This window comes from Heloderma suspectum, chromosome 1 (genome assembly GCF_057233095.1).
Source record: "Heloderma suspectum isolate Gila_16-S chromosome 1, 16-S_ref, whole genome shotgun sequence".
Lineage (NCBI taxonomy): Eukaryota > Metazoa > Chordata > Lepidosauria > Squamata > Helodermatidae > Heloderma > Heloderma suspectum.
This window is the reverse complement of record NC_139458.1, coordinates 186,808,352-186,825,000: the sequence shown is the minus strand read 5'-3', so window position 1 is coordinate 186,825,000 and position 16,649 is coordinate 186,808,352. Positions and strand designations below refer to the sequence as shown.

Below are 16,649 nucleotides of genomic sequence, written 5' to 3'. Positions count from 1 at the left end.
CAGCAGTAGAATCTAGGGCAGTTGGGAGCATGCCAAAAATAGTATGTGGCACTGTTCTTCTGGATGCCTGGATGCATGTAAGGGAGAAGGGTTTTAGAATAGAATTCAGAAATAAAATTCCTCACCTGCAGTCTAAAGAGGCAAGTTCTAGTGAGGACTGTACCACAAAGCGCCATTTTGGGGCAGAAAATTGGGATAGAGATTAAAGAATTAGTTGTTGTTGTTGTTGTTATTGATTCGGTCAGTCGCTTCTGACTCTTCGTGACTTCATGGACCAGCCCATGCCAGAGCTTCCTGTTGGCCATCACCACCCCCAGCTCCCCCAAGTTCAAGTCCGTCACCTCCAGAATATCATCCATCCATCTTGCCCTTGGTCGGCCCCTCTTCCTTTTGCCTTCCACTTTCCCTAGCATCAGCATCTTCTCCAGGGTATCCTGTCTTCTCATTATGTGGCCAAAGTACTTCAGTTTTGCCTTTAATATCATGCCCTCAAGTAAGCAGTCTGGCTTGATTTCCTGGAGTATGGAGTGGTTTGATTTTCTTGCAGTCCAAGGCACTCTCAGAATTTTCCTCCAGCACCACAGTTCGCACAGAACTATGTGGACCTTTGTTGTCAGTGTGATGTCTCTGCTCTTCACTATTTTATCAAGATTTGTCATTGCTGTCCTCCCAAGAAGTAAACGTCTTCTGATTTCCTGGCTGCAATCAGCGTCTGCAGTAATCTTTGCGCCTAGAAAGACAAAGCCTGTCACTGCTTCCACGTTTTCTCCCTCTATTTGCCAGTTATCCATCAAGCTGGTTGCCATAATCTTGGTTTTTTTGAGGTTTAACAGCACCCCAGCTTTTGCACTTTCTTCTTTCACCTTCGTCACAAGGTTCCTCAGCTTCTCCTCCCTTTCAGCCATCTTAGCTTTCAACTCAAATTCTCCAAGCAGTTTACAACAATACATTGTAGCATTCAAAAGCTAAAACATTAATTAAGAGATCATACAAACAGGAGGCAAAACGTAAACAGACATCAGTCCTTGTCCCAAAGGCCTGGTGGAAAAGAGCAGCCTTCAAAGCTTTCTGAAAAGGACCTATGGAACCCCCAGGGTGGCTTACAGTTATGAAATAAACCAATAGAAACACAACACAGATGCAATACCTAGTTGGGGTCTGTCTTACTTCTAGCAGCGTTGGCTCTCTGAGCAGGGCATAATCTTCAGAGCTGACCATGTTGGGTTGGGGGAACATGTGGGAGCAGATGCGTCCCAGATATCCTGGACCCGAGCCATATAGGGCTTTAAAGGTTAACATCAGGACCTTGAATTTTGCTGTAAAATTAAGTGATGATCCATGGAGCTCCTTTAATAGCCAGTAGAGCTCCTTTAATATTGGTGCAATATGCACCACTCGGCCAGCTCTAGGCAGCAGCGGAGCCATCATGGTTTGGGCCGGTCTTGGAAGGCCACGTAGCTCCATGGTAGAGCACTTCTGTCGTATGTAGAAGGTCCCAGGTTCAGCCCCTAGCATCCCCAGTTGTTTGTTTATTGAATTAAACATTTATACCCCACTTTTCTTTAGGAACTCAACTCAAAGTGAATGCACAAAACACAATAAAAACAATTCAGATTACTATAAACAAAGAGCAGGCACCAAGGATTAGATGGGAAAGACCTCTGACTGAGTCCCTCGAGCACCGCTGCCCATCACAGGAGAGATACTAGGCTATAAATGGACAAATAGCCTGACCTTCTGATGTTTCTCTGTCTTCAAGGGCAGCCCCACGTGGAGCATTTAAGGCAGTCAAGCCTAGACGTTACCAGAGCAATGGTAGGGAGGGGTGCAGCTGGCAAACAATCTAAACCTGTGGGGCTTACACTTGAGCAGCCAGGAGCATTCCCAGAATGTGAGCTTATTCTTTTTGGGGGAGCATGATCTCATCCAGAACATTTTTGTAACTTCATGCTCAGTGGGCCACACACCACAAACCACTTGTCTTGTCTGGACTGATTGGGCAATAGTTTATGATGAGACAATGATATTATTTATTCTCACATTTTTACTCCGTCTTTCAGCCAAAATGTAGCTCTCCAAATAACTTAAAGCAATTAAAAACATCAAGTACTGACTAAAATGCAGTGAAATAACAATTAAAAATTAAATCTTCACAACTGGTAATGAAATTACAGCTAGTGCTTGTGCACATTCTCCATTTAACTCTCACTAACCTATTCACACTACCTACCTGCACACACAGAAAGGTACTTCAAGTAGTACTTTGAGCCTGTTATAAATTATTTTCCTATCAGATGTTATCTAGGTGCCCTGTAGGGAACTTAAGAGAGATGCTTAAGTCTGCAATCCTGTACACACTTCCCTGGCAGTAAGTCCCATTGAACTCAATGGTACTTACTTCTGAGTAGATAATCATAGGCTTGCACTATTAGTGGAAGAAAAATAGATCTAACCTGAAAGGAAAATCTGCACATTAAAAAGCTGCATGTTGTAGCAAAATTGTCCCCAAATTTTGCCCAAGTTCACCCTGTGGCTGACCATCAAGGAAGTTTTTTTTTAAAAAACTTTCATGATATTTTGATAACTGATAATATTCAATATGTTCATTTAGGGCACAGTCCTATTCAGATAGGTGGCTGCCTCCAAACTTGGAGGCGACCAGCTATCCAATGCAGGGCAGCAGAAGCATGGAGGGGATCGTTCCCTCCACGCTCCTCCTGCCCTACATTTTCAGCTAGACAGCTGATTTCGGCTGTCTAGCCGCAGGAAGGCCAAGCTGGGGAGGAGGCTGCTGTATGACACATTGGATGTGTCATACAGGCATTTCCGCCTTCCCAACCCTGGAATGCCCTCCAGGAACGCCCCTTTTCGGCCGCTCTGCGCTCCTCTTGTGAGCACGGAGGATGGGGCTGTTCCACAGCGTGGGAGTGTGGGAAGGTCGGTTCTCCGGGAAACCAGATATCCTATGGCTGTCTAGCTGCTGACTAGCAGCCATAGGATCGCTCCCTCCAAAGATCAGTATGGTACCATTTAAAATACCGGCCAGTTTTGACCTAAATGAAAATAGGCTTCAGTGCACAGAATTTTAAATATACCATCCAAGTTTACTAATCAAAATTGACCGGTGGGGATGGGGAAAATTCATAAATCTTCATGGGAATAGGACTTCAGTTTGCATAATATCTTAATACATACCAACTTGCTACATTAGCAAGTAGAAATGGAGAAGATGGACAATTAAACTCTATGTGATGAACTATATATCATGAGCTATTGTTTTGGCGATTACACTATATCTATTTCATTGCTACTTGATTAATAATCTGCATATTACAGGGTGGAACTAGATGTTCCATTAATTTTGTGGCTACAAAAATGGCAACAGCATGTTTAGTTCCCCCTTCCTCCTCTGTAATCTCTCTTATGCCTTAACCATGTCACAAGATTATGTGTGCACCCTTGCCCCTATTCCACATTGTTAGCTGCCACCGATGGGTGGGTTGGAAAGGGAACAAAGTATAACACTGTGATGTCAAGTCATGAGTAAGTCATATTAGATGATTTGGAGAGGGAGGGGGTTGTGGCACCTTACACACATGGCTGCCATTTTCTAATTCTGTGCATAGCTGAAAACAGTTCGATACTTTTGTGATCTTAAGAGCCAGTGTGGTAGTTTGGCTGATAAGAGCATTGGGTCCAGATGAGGTAAACCTGATTTGAAATTCCTCCTCAGCCATGGGATGACCTTGAAGAGTTCATGAGCGCTCAGCCTCATTTCTCCAGTCTGTAATCTGGGAGTATTCATACTTTAAAAAGCACCTTCCTACTTGGAGATAGCACCGTATTTTGCCATTCCTGTGAAGATTAAAAGGGTTCGTTGTATGGGTGCAGGCGGGAGTTGGCACAGAAGGTAGAGGAAGATCTGTTGAGAAGCTCAAATGTGAGGCCACACGCTGGCAAACCCTGCTCAGATTACAGTGTGATGTCAATGTGGATAAGGGTTACCCCAGCATAGCCACACTGGTGCCCTCTAGATGGGCTGGGGCATAGTGGGAGTTGTAGTTTTACACTGTAAAACTGCTGTAGCGACTGTGCATTTTGTTGCTTCTCTTAATTCATTGTGCAAATCACATTTTGTGTGTGTGTGTGTGTGTGTGTGTGTGTGTGTGTATTTGTATTCCCTTTCCCCAATTTCTCCCTTTCCCATGAAGTACAATATACATATTCACAGTTTACTTTTCATATAACTTTTCCGCTTAGCTTCTAAAATAGAAATATTCTGTCAAACTTGCAAATGACATTCTTCCTAGTCTTTTAAAGATTAATTGAAACATTGTTAGCATTCAGCAGAAATTAAATAATCAGGGTGCAGGCAGTAGCCTATTGCTGAGATATATTGAACTCGAAGAACCATTCTTTTTATCCTGCTATGAATGCCTGTACGTTTAAAATAGGAATAGGTGAGCGTTGCCAATAATGTTTCTTCCAAAAGCTTCATCTTCTTTCTGCATGTGGCAGCACATTTTGACCTATTTATTGTTAACAATGAGCCAGGCTGAAACTAATGAGCAGGTCATTTTAGGTCCTAGGAAATCACTGCAAAAAGCAATAAATAAAAGACAACATTTCTCCGAGGTGTTGCAATATTGCCAAAAAGGAGATGGTGAAGGACCTCCATACAGAAAGAAAGAAGAATGACAAAACTGGTGGACTTTCAAGCACGGTGTGTGCTTATTAGTATGGGCAGTGGCTTCTCAAGCATGCTTATGAAGCAAGGAGGAGCTGTTGCATTTTTTGAGGGAAGGTAGTGTTTGTGTATTAACTCTACAACCCGGTTTGCACGTAACAACCAACCGTGGTTAGTTGGGGTCATGTGGGAGTGAGGGAGTGCGCTGCCCCCTGACCACTCACACTACCACTTTGTTTCTGGTTTATAACACCCCAATCCTAGGCTGTGCTCCATGATGGTGCGAACCTAGAACTCTGGGTTGTTGAGGAAGAAACAACCCAAAGTTTTAACTCAACAACAAACCATTAGCACATAATGGTAAGCCATGGTTTATGTTAACTGTGGTTTGTTACTTTCACCATGAAGTGGGCCTGTTTGCATGTCATGACAGCCCACCATGAGTTAATTTACCCATGGGCTTTCGGCTTACTGTAGCTTTGTTGCGTGGTGCAAACCCTGGCGGCAGGGGTTGTTTGAGGGTTAGGAAACCCTCAAATAACCCATGGATTGTTTTAGGGTTATTTGAGGGTTGTCTGACTCTCAAACAACCCCTGCTGCCTGGGTCCACACAGCACGGCAAGCCAGGTGCCTGTGGTCACCATGCAAAAATGGCACCTGCAGGTGCCCACACAAAACAAAAGCCCCTATGGGTAAATTAACTCCTGGTGAGCTGTAGTGATGTGCGGACAGACCCACTTCATAGCTAAAGCAACAAACCATGCTTAACATAAACCATGGTTTAGCGTTATATGTGAATGTAGCCAATCTAATGCAAATCACTTTTATCACAGGCAATCAAAAATCCAGATTGAATTGGCCCTAATGTGGCCCTCATGCTCACATATTTCTCAAGTGGGCAGTGATTAGTTCTAACTATTTTTTGCATTTTGTAATGTGTCGGCTATGTTCTTATGTGTATCCTCTGTACCAGAGAACTGGAAGATGGCCAATGTAACACCAATTTTTTAAAAGGGATCCAGGGGAGATCTGGGAAATTACAGGCCAGTTAGCTTAATATCTGTTCCGGGTAAATTGGTGGAAGGCATTATTAAAGATAAAATTAGTAAGGATATAGAAGGACAAGCCCTGCTGAAAAAGAATCAACATGGCTTCTGCAAAGGTAAGGCCTGTCTCACTAACCTTTTAGAGTTCTTTGAGACTGTCAGTAAACATGTAGACAGGTGTGATCCGGTAGATATTGTTTACTTGGACTTCCAAAAAGCTTTTGACAAAGTCTCTCACCAAAGACTCCCAAGCAAACTTAGCAGTCATGGAATAAGAGGACAGGTCCCCTTATGGATCTGTAACTGGTTAAAGAACAGAAAGCATAGAGTAGGAGTAAATGGTAAATTCTCCCCATGGAGGGAAGTAAATAGTGGGGTCCCACAGGGATCTGTATTAGGACCAATGAGAGCCAGTGTGGTGTAGTGGCTAGAGTGTTGGGCTGGGAGCCGGGACATCCGGGTTCTAGTCCCCATTCAGGCCATGAAGCTCACTGGGTGACTTTGGGCCAGTCACAGACTCTCAGCCCAACCCACCTCACAGGGTTGTTGTTGTGAGGACAAAATAGAGAGGAGGAGGATAATGTAAGCCACCTTGGGTTCCTTGCAAGAGGAAAAAAGGCAGGATAGAAATGCAATAAATAAATAAATAAATAAACAATGCTTTTCGACCTGTTCGTAAATGATCTGGAATTCAGAGTGAGCAGTGAAGTGGCCAAATTTGCGGATGGCACCAAATTATTTAGGGTGGTTAAAACAAAAAGGGATTGTGAAGAGCTCTAAAAGGATCTATCCAAACTGGGAGAATGGGCATCTAAATGTCAAAAGTGGTTAAATGTAAGCAAATGTAAATTGATGCCTGTTGGGGCAAAAAATCCCAACTTCAAGTATAGCCTGATGGGATCTGAGCTACCAGTGACTGACCAGGAAAGAGATCTTGGGGTTGAAGTGAATAGCTCAATGAAGATGTCAACCTAGTGTGCGGCTGCTGTAAAAAAGGCAGACTCCATGCTAGGCATAATTAGACAGGGAATTGAGAATAAAACTGCCAATATTGTACTGCCCGTATACAAATCTATGGTGTGAACACACTTGGAATACTGTGTCAAGTTCTGGTCAACACACCTAAGAAAAGATATTGTAGAGCTGGAAAAAGTGCAGAAAAGGGCAACTAAAATGATCAAGGGGCTGGAGCATCTCTCCTATGAGAGAAGGTTACAACAGCTGGGATTGTTTAGCTTGGAAAAAAGGAGGGTAAGGGGAGACATGATAGAGGTCTACAAAATGATGCATGATGTGGAGAATGTGGATAGGGAGACATTTTTCTCCCTCTCTCAAAATTCTAGAACCCAGGGTCATCCAATGAAGCTGATTGGTGGGAGATTCAGGACAGATAAAAGGAAGTACTTCTTCACACAGTGCATAGCTAAAGTATGGAACTCACTACCACAGGATTTAGTGATGGCCACCAATTTGGATGGCTTTAAATGGCTACTAGGCTTGAGGGCTATGTGCTACTTGCAGTACCTGAGGTGCTATGCCTATGTACACCAGTTGCTGGGGAACATGGGTGGGAAGGTGCTGTTGTACTTGTGTCCCGCTTGTGGGTTCCTGGTCAACAGCTATTTGGCCACTGTGTGAACAGAATGCTGGACTAGATGGACCCTTGGTCTGATCCAGCATTTCTCTTCTTTTATGTTCTTATGTGTATGTGTGTGTTTATTTATTTACTTTTAAATCTAGACAAGTATGAGAGTGAAGCTAGTAAATATTGGAATGAATTTTACAAGACCCATAAGAACAACTTTTTCAAAGATCGCAACTGGCTCTTCTTGGAATTCCCAGAAATTCTCCCAGAAGGAAAGTGTAACCATTATAGAAAAATGGATACAACAACAAAAAACTTCTCTCACATGAGATGTACTGAAATACTGAAAGACGACCATCGTTGTGAAGATAATTCTGTTGTAAAAGTTTCTTCTGTGCACGGAAATAATTTCAGCCCATGCTATGACTACTCTGCAGCTGATGACCAAAGTGTCAAGTGCTTTGGAGAACAATTCCCCGGCAGTGATGCTGCTTACCGAATATTAGAGGTACTGTAGGCCTTCATTCTGCATCCAGTGCTCTATTCTTGGGTTTTGGTGCTTGTGAAGAATTGTGTATATATATGTGGCTAACTATCTTAAGGGTATGATTTTCAGCTTTGATTAAAGGGGTCAACAAGTTAAACTCTCCTTAACTTGAACTGTTCTTTAAAACCCAATGAGGTTTGAATACTTAATCTTCTTCCAGGCCTAGTTGAACATCCTGAATGTCAGTGCTTTTGTTCTGAATAAAACATTGGGATGTGATAACGTAGCAGCATTTTAGTAAAATCTGATTCAAATCTTTTTCAAATATGTACTTCTTTTGTGCCTTATTTCATGCTTCTCTGTTAAGACCAGGAGCTGGTTATAGCTTTTGTATGTCATTTTCTGTGTGTATATTCACTTCAATACATATTTAAAAAGAGATAAAGCAGCAGCATCTTAGAAGAAATCCATAATTTTTGAGTGGCTGCGGTAAGTAACTTCTTGACATGTCAAACAAGTTGAAGCCCCTCCCCTCAAACCATTGCTCTTAGGCAACATTTTGAGGGGAGCTGTTTTATTTTTGTTGTTGAAAGTTGTAGTTGTTTTTTTGTTAAATTGTGCAATATATGTATTTTAACTGGTTTTTATAGTATTTTTTATGTAAGCTGCTTGGAGAGTTATATTAAGCTGTATATATTATAAATAAATAGTATTTGAAAAAAGTTGAAAGATATATTTTAATGTGTTCATAAGTTAGCTTTTTGCTTCTGTTTTTACTTCCAGGTTGGTTGTGGTGCTGGAAACAGTGTTTTCCCCATTTTGAAAGCTATTCGGTAAGCCGTCCCACCCTGGTCCAGAGCAAAAAGTAATAAAATAATGCTGTGAGAATAGCTGCTTTGCCATAACCTGTGTTAAGGAGCTTCCCTGGCAGTGATAGTAGTATGTTTGCTCAGCTGATCTTACAGCCACAAGGACTCGTCTCCATTAGCGATATGAAGAAAGCTGATTCTTCTGGTTGAGTCAATTGCTAATGAAGATGTAATCTGTGGTGTGTGTTTGAACCTGTTCAGTAGTGCTAAACACCAGCTCTTGACACACAGATGTCCAAAAGGTCCTCGGTCAGTGGCCTGGTTTAGACATGCATGTTGATCACTTGATCTCCCGTCATTTGCTCAGTACTTGATGATTCACCATTGAACGTGTAAAGTGGTTCCATTTGAAAAGTATTGTGTTTTGAGGTGATGTGAAGCAGTATGAAAGCTCTGTCTGTGGTGTTTGCTAACTGAACTTCCCTCTTGATGTTACAGTCCCCAAGTAATGAATCTGCCATGGTCAACTTTCAGAGAGAATACAAATGGTGAATATTTGTCAGTTGACATCTTTTCTAAATATGGGCTGCCAGAGAAGAGACAGATTGCTCTTGCCAGAGATCTGAAGTTATTCCATGCGGGGGGCTTTTGAAATTAGGCTGAGGGCCACGTTGGGCCAGTCTAGCATGAAATTAGGCCAAGGACCATAGGTTGCCTACCCTTACCATAAAAGCGTTCTTTCCCCCTGCAGAGATACTCAACTTCTTTTGAAAAGGCATCCATTGTGCTAAACTAATGTGAGGCACAGATGGTACTCCTGCACTTAGGCCTTCCCATATATTTCAGTGGAGAATGGAATTTGCCAACAGATCTTGCTCCTCTGTTGAAGTGTGTGTGAGAGTGAGAGACAGAGACAGAGAAAAATAAATTGTGGGCTAAGGATATATCTGGATGGAATGCTTTTGTTCATTGAACTAAACCTTTATGGGCCAGTTTGCTTATGATGGCGGCAAATCAGCAATTATATTGCATGTAATGGCGGCAAATTTGCTGAGTTGCCTGACCAGTGCATGCTGCTGCCATTTTGAATATGCAACCTCCAATTGACCTGATCAGAGGTTATTTTGTGACATGTGAACCCAGACACTATGGGTTGATTGTGGGTTAAACAACTTACATTTAACCTGTGGTTAGTTCTTAGATTAACTATGGGCTGTTTAATCCATGGTTAACTCATAGTGTCCAGGTTCGCATGTCACTCTGGGCAGATTGGAGACTGCATATTCAAAAAGGCAGCAGCACACACTGGGCATGAGACCGGGCACAAGATTAATTAACCCAAGATTTCCTGCTGTCATGTGCGACCCAGATCTGTAACTTGTTGTCACATTCCAATAATTTAGGTGCGTGGCCTGTCCAAGAGTATTATTTATCTATCTTAAGCGAGGACCTTGTTTGCATGTAGCACGTAACAACAACCCAGAGAATGGGTTGAGTATGGGCTGATGTTGAATAGTGGGCTGCCGTTACATGCAAAGCCTGCACCATGGTTTGACTATGAGTTGTTAACCATGAACAACTCAGGAAGAGAACTCATGGTTTGTTGTTGGGTCGTGAACTCTGGGTTGTACATGGTTAACAACCCAAAATTAAACCATAATGCAGAGTTCACACGTAATGACAACACATGATTAAAAAATAACCCATACTCAACCCATACTCTGGGTTGTTGTTACGTGCGAACCAGGGCACTGTTTCTCTGGAGTTAGTTCACTCAGCTGCAAGTCATCAAGTGGTGAAGCATGAAGTATATGCATGCATGAACCAGCCCTCTGTCCATTGTAGTTCTGCTTGCTTCCAAGTAATTGCTCCAAATCGAAAAATGTGCTTGATGTTGCTGGTGGCTCTTAAGGGGTGTGACTAGAAAACTAGATCAAAATATCTTATCTTTAGTTCAGTATTTCTTCATTCAGGTGAACAGCTTATTCTTTAAAACGCTTCTTTCTTTTCATGCACAACTAATCTTGCTAGTTACTAGAAGTATTTATTGGAACTGGGGAGTGCTGCTTTATGTTCCTGGCATGTCTGGTGATTCAAGTGTGAGCGAGTATCTGGAGCTGCCTCTGTAGCAGATGTAGGATGGAGGTGAGGGGGAAGGAACCATGTTGAAGTCAGCCTGCATTTTTCATTCTTGGATACAATTAAAATGACAAAATCTTCATTGGTGCTGCCTGGGTTCCATATTGCCTTGAGATACTAATAAATGAAATCAAAAGGTCATCTCTGCCAGCATCCCCTTCCCGTGTTACGTTCTGGTCAGTATTTCCAAGTGCAATTTTGTCACAGATGAGATGTCGCATTAGCAGTCAGATATATTGTCATTGCCATTACAACGTCAGTCACAAAACAAAATGTGTGTGTGAGTATTTATAATTGATCCAGTGAAACCAGCATAACATTCCAAAAATAGAACTCACCAAAATTAAAAGCATTTCAGTTAGGGGATCCCCTTGGCAGTTAACACTGTTGTGGGTCAGGAAAAATGGCTTTTAACTTTCTTGCTGCTCCAGACATTACGTAACAAGCGAGCAGTACCAAAAATATTCCCCAGCCAAGATAGGTTGCCCCCTCCTCCACCCTTCCCTTGCTCTTCAGCCTGTCCTTGTCTCTCCTGTTTCCCATTTTCCCCAAGAACCAACTGACATAATGGATTATATACCTGCAGATTTATTGTCAGTGAAAATTCCCTCACAAAAGCAGTTATGGAACTAATATTTATTTTTTATTTTTCTCCCCCAGCCACGACCCTACGGTTTTTCTGTATTGCTGTGATTTTGCTTCAGGAGCAGTGGAGCTGATCAAGGTATTTTACAGGCAGTGTTCATTTTGGAGACCATGCGGCATCCACTCTGACCCTTGGCTCAGTAACTAGCACAGTAGGCATCTTTAAGACACAGAGCCCAAGCACAACAACAGCTTAGAATTACTTCTTTGTTCTCCTTAAACTTCATTACTGTACAGAGGTGCCCTCCCCAACTGGTGACTTCCAGATTTGTCGAACTACAACTCCCATCATCCCTGGACAGTGGGGCTCTCCTGGTCAGGAATGATGGGAGCTCAACCTATCTGGAAGGCACCAGGATAAGGGAGGCATCTCTGTACAGAGAACAGATAAAGTGCTATGAAGCAGTGCCTCTGGGGGTGCCTCTTGCAGTCGCTTGGTCTGGGGGTGCGACAAAGAGCCCTAAATGGCTTTGGGCCTAGATACCAGAAGGGCCTATACATTATCCCATATGTTTCTCCCTATGCACACCATTCAACATTGGAGGTCTTGCTCCATGTCCACCTCCTGAATAGTGTGTGGCAGTTGGCCGTGAGGGGCAGGGCCTTCTTTGTCATGGCACCAACCGTCTGGAATGCCCTCCTGAGGGAAGCCCACCTGGCCCCATTGTTAAGTGACTTTGCTGCCAGATGAAAGATGGCTTTTTTCTGGGGGCCTACAGGAGAAGCTGACTGTCATTCGTTTGTTCATTCATTTCTATACCGCCCAATAGCCGAAGCTCTCTGGGCGGGTCACAAAATTAAAACCACAAAGCACAGCATAAAACAATATAAAATATGAAAGCTTAAAACCACAATATAACAGTACAACCAGAATAAAACCTAGCAGCAATGCAGAGATTTAAAATACAGATTTAAAGCACCAAAGCTAAAAGACTAGGAAGCTAAAAGACTAAATAAATAAAAGAATAAAAAGGAGGTGCTGGAACAAGTACAATATAGGCGTCAGGTGAACCTCACTAGGGAGCTCATTCCACAGCCAGGGTGCCACAGCAGAAAAAGCCCTCCTCGTAGTAGCCACCTGCCTCGCTTCCTTTGGCAGGGGCTCACAGAGAAGGGCCACTGAGGATGATCTTAAGGTCCGGGCAGGCGCATATGGAAAGAGGCGATCCTTCAGATAACCTGGCCCCAAGCCGTTAAGGGCTTTGAATGTTAATACCAGCACTTTGAATTGGGCCCGGAAATGGACTGGCAGCCAGCACAGCTGGAAAAGTACTGGTGTAATATGATCTTGTTTGCCAGTTCCGGTTAACAATCTTGCTGCCCTATTTTGGACTAGCTGAAGTTTCCGGACTGTTTTCAAAGGCAGCCCCATGTATAACGCATTGCGGTAATCCAGAGAAGTTGATATCAGAACATGGATAACTGTAGCTAGGCTAGCTCTGTCCAGATAAGGGCGTAGTTGGTATACCAGCCTAAGCTGATAAAAAGTGCTCCGTGCCACTGAGTTCACCTGTGCCTCAAGTGACAGTTCTGGGTCCAAGAGCACCCCCAAACTATGAACCTGATCCTTTAGGGGGAGTGCAGCCCCCGCCAGAACAGGTTGAACATCACCTAGCCGGGCAGACAAACCACCCACTAACAGTACCTCTGTCTTGTCTGGATTGCGTTTCAGTTTATTGGCTATCATCCAGTCCTTTACCGTGCCCGGGCCCTGATTCAGAACAGCCACTGCCTCACCTGGGTTTGATGAGAAAGAGAGATAGAGCCAGGTGTCATCCGCATATTGATGGCACCTCAGCCCACACCTCCGGATAACCTCCCCCAGCGTTTCATGTAGATTTTGAACAGCATAGGGGATAAAAGAGAGCCCTGTGGAACCCCATGGCACAATTGCCGTGGCACAGAGTAACAATCCCCCAGCACCACCACCTTCTGGAATCGGCCATCCAAGTAGGAGCGGAACCATTGCAGTGCCTCCAACTCCCAACCCAGACAACCAGTCCAGAAGGATACCATGGTCAATGGTACTGAAAGCCACTGAGAGGTCCAGGAGAGTCAACAGGATCGCACTCCCCCTGTCCCTCTCCTGGCAGAGGTCATCCCACAGGGCGACCAAGGCAGTGTCCGTTCCAAAACCAGGCCTGAAGCCTGATTGAAATGGATCTAGATAATCCGTTTCATTCAACAGTGCCTGGAGCTGCCCTGCAACCACCCGCTCAAGCACCTTGCCCAGGAAGGGGATGTTGGCCACTGGCCTATAATTGTTAACATCCTCCAGATCCAGGTTAGGCTTTTTCAGGAGTAGCCTGATGACTGCCTCCTTTAAAGAGGCCAGCACCACTCCCTCTTTCAAGGAGGAATCTGCAACCTCCTGGACACAGCCAGACATCCCCTCCTTGTTTGATGTGATAAGTTTGATGTGTTGTTGGTGGTTGCTTTTTGCTGGCTATTTCTGCTGCTGTAGTGCTCCTCTTTGCACTACCCTGTTTCTTTTCTTTGAAGAAACACAGGAGATACATTTTTGAAAAATATATAAAAATACACAAAATGTAGAATGTTACATGTAAGTTGGAGCTTCTTCACACATGTGTGTCATGGTTATTGGGCATATTCACATATACACATCATATAAACATATTCGTATTGTACGTGATGGGTGATGATATTTATGTCCCACCTTTTCTCCTGGGAACTCAGGATAGTATATTTGGTTTGTGTTCTCTCTCTCTCTCTGTTCATATGCAGTGGGAGGTGTGCAGGAGCTCGGGATTCACTCTCATGGCTCACCATGTTCACACTAACCCAGCCTGAACCTCTAGAACAACACTTTAGAACAAGACTGCACAACTGGTTTTGCTCTTGCCATAAAGGACGGAAATAACATGGCAGGCTTTTAGCCCAGGCTGCAGCTGGGTGGTTGCCTAGGGCAACTCTTTGCAGGGCCATCACTCTGTGGAAGGACTGTAGCTCAGTGGCAGAGCACATTCTCCGTATGCAGAATGTCCCAGCTTCATCCCCTGGCATCTCCAGGTAGGGCTAAAAGAACCAACGGTCTGACTCTGTATCAGGCAGCTTCCTGATGTAAGGTAGCCACAGATGACAGGAACTGTCACTTGAGGTAGCAAAGAACAGATGGAGTCTGTAGTAACATGGGAGAAGAGATTTCAGTGGCGGGAGAAGTCTGACGTGTTAATGTTTTCCCTTCAGAATGCTTGCTGTTCAGTTGTAAAGGCAGCTCGAAGAGTGACCCAGAACATGGTGGCAGTTTTGCCTATTTAGCAGGTGTCTCTAAATTAAATTTGCATATTTGGTAATTTTAAACTTTTGTGTTAAGTACAAGCTTTCCCATTCTACTCAAGCAGGATTCATAAAGCTGCCTGGTATTTCCCGGTTTCGTACAAGAACTAGCAGACTTCTCGAAAGTACCTTACTGCATATGGGGGACCTGGTTGCACCTCTTCTAGTCATTATTGGGACCAGCTTGTACTATCAGCAGAATAAAGCGCGTAAAGCTTTTTCAGGGCAGGGGGCAGGTTAGAAAGCTCTGCCTTATACCATGTCAGACCATTGGTCTATTTAGCTCAGCACTGTCTACACCAGGGTTGAGCAACTTGTGGCCATCCAGATGTTTTAGCCTACAACTCCCATGATCCTTCACCACTGGCTATGCTGGCTAGGGCTGATGGGAGTTGTAGGCCAAAACACCTGGGGGGCGCAAGTTGCCCACCCCCGGCCTACATTGATGGGCAGCAGCTCTCCAGGGTTTGGGGGGGGGGGTCTTTTCCAGCCTTGCATGGAGATGTCAGGAATTGAACCTTCTGCATGGAAAACAGGCCCTCCACCACTGAGTGATGTCTCTTGTATGCGCCCACAACCTCTCCGCCTGTAGATAATGAGCATGCTGGGGAGGAGGGGTTCAGCAAATCATCTGCAGCCTTAAGTGGTAGCATAATCCAGGCAAAGCCTTATGTTTGATTCTTCTGTGTTTTTTGTAGAAACTGTTCTTTAGAAACATTTTACAAAACTAAATCATGGGTTTGTTTTTAAAAAAAATATCTGTATCATAGGGAATGTTTTAACCAGCTCAGGTCTCTCTTGTTTGGTCTTTTCACGGGGGCCGCTACAGTCGCACTTGTTCTTCGACACTTCCCAGTGTTTTGCCTTCGTTCACAATGTGTGTGACGATGCCTCGCCCTACCCCTTCCCAGATGAGAGCCTGGATGTCATTCTCCTTGTCTTTGTCCTCTCTTCAATTCATCCTGACAGGTAAATGAAGACTGAGAGGGGGAGGGCAAGAGCAAATGCAGTCAGCCTCTCTCTCTCTCTCTCTCTCTCTCTCTCTCTCTCCCCCCCCCTCTCTCCCCCTCTCCCTCTCCCTGTCACAAGTGCTTTTGAGGGCTAAAAGAGATGATAAACAGCCTTAAATTCTCTTGTGTATAGGCCATTTTAAATCCCACTGCTCTCCTGTCCATAACAGCGAGTAGGACAAAACAGGGCTTTGTTAGTGACTCTTCAGTCGCCCTCAGAAGGCACTTTTGTGACGAGATGCAGACTTCTTAAAAAAACAACACCACCATCCACACCCACCCAGCACAGCAACCACCAAATCGCCACCGTCATGCTCCAAGGATATTCTCAGCTTTGTTCTCCAAACAGCTGAGCTATTTGATCTGCTTTTGCAGAGAGTATCTATTTCCCACATAGCATATATCTTCCTGTTTGTTCAGAGGCAAGCCCATGACTCATGCGCAAAAGACGGCTTTGCTGGGCCCGTTTGAGGACAGTGAACAAGATATATCTCCCCTTCATCTTCTTGTAAGCCATGAACATCCAAGATGTGTATGGATATTTTCACCCATAACCTTTCGATCAGGGGTCAGGAAGCTGTGGCCTACAAGATGTCACTGGACTCCATCTCCCATCTTCTTTGACCATTGGCCATGCTGGCTGGATCTGATGGAAGACAGAATCCAACAACATCTGTTAGGGGACAACTTCCCCAGCCCTGTTTTAGAGCTTGTCCTTTTCTCCTCACCCCTACCCATGCTAGCTAATCCAGCTAAAGCTGGAATCCTATACACGCTTACTTCTGGGAGTAGGTCACATTGAACTCAATGAGACTTTCTTCTGAGTAGGAAAGCATAGACTGTAAATGGCTGTGATTAATATCTCATTCCTAAATAAATTACATGGGGGTATGTTCTACCGTTCCAAGTAAGCATGCTAAGCTTAGTTTAGATGTTTGAATGTC

The 16,649-nt window shown here is 44.0% G+C and overlaps 1 protein-coding gene across 5 annotated transcripts in view; it reads left to right on the top strand.

Moving 5' to 3' along the window:
* The window catches only part of METTL8 (methyltransferase 8, tRNA N3-cytidine), a 54,963-nt gene that overhangs the window by 24,643 nt on the left and 13,671 nt on the right, over window positions 1–16,649 (top strand). For all 5 annotated transcript variants that reach the window (XM_084812628.1, XM_084812654.1, XM_084812664.1 and 2 more), the window contains 4 exons: window positions 7,474–7,826; window positions 8,589–8,638; window positions 11,414–11,477; window positions 15,525–15,664. In XM_084812628.1, coding sequence (XP_084668754.1) covers window positions 7,474–7,826; window positions 8,589–8,638; window positions 11,414–11,477; window positions 15,525–15,664 — 607 coding nt within the window. The remainder of the gene's footprint in view (window positions 1–7,473; window positions 7,827–8,588; window positions 8,639–11,413; window positions 11,478–15,524; window positions 15,665–16,649) is intronic.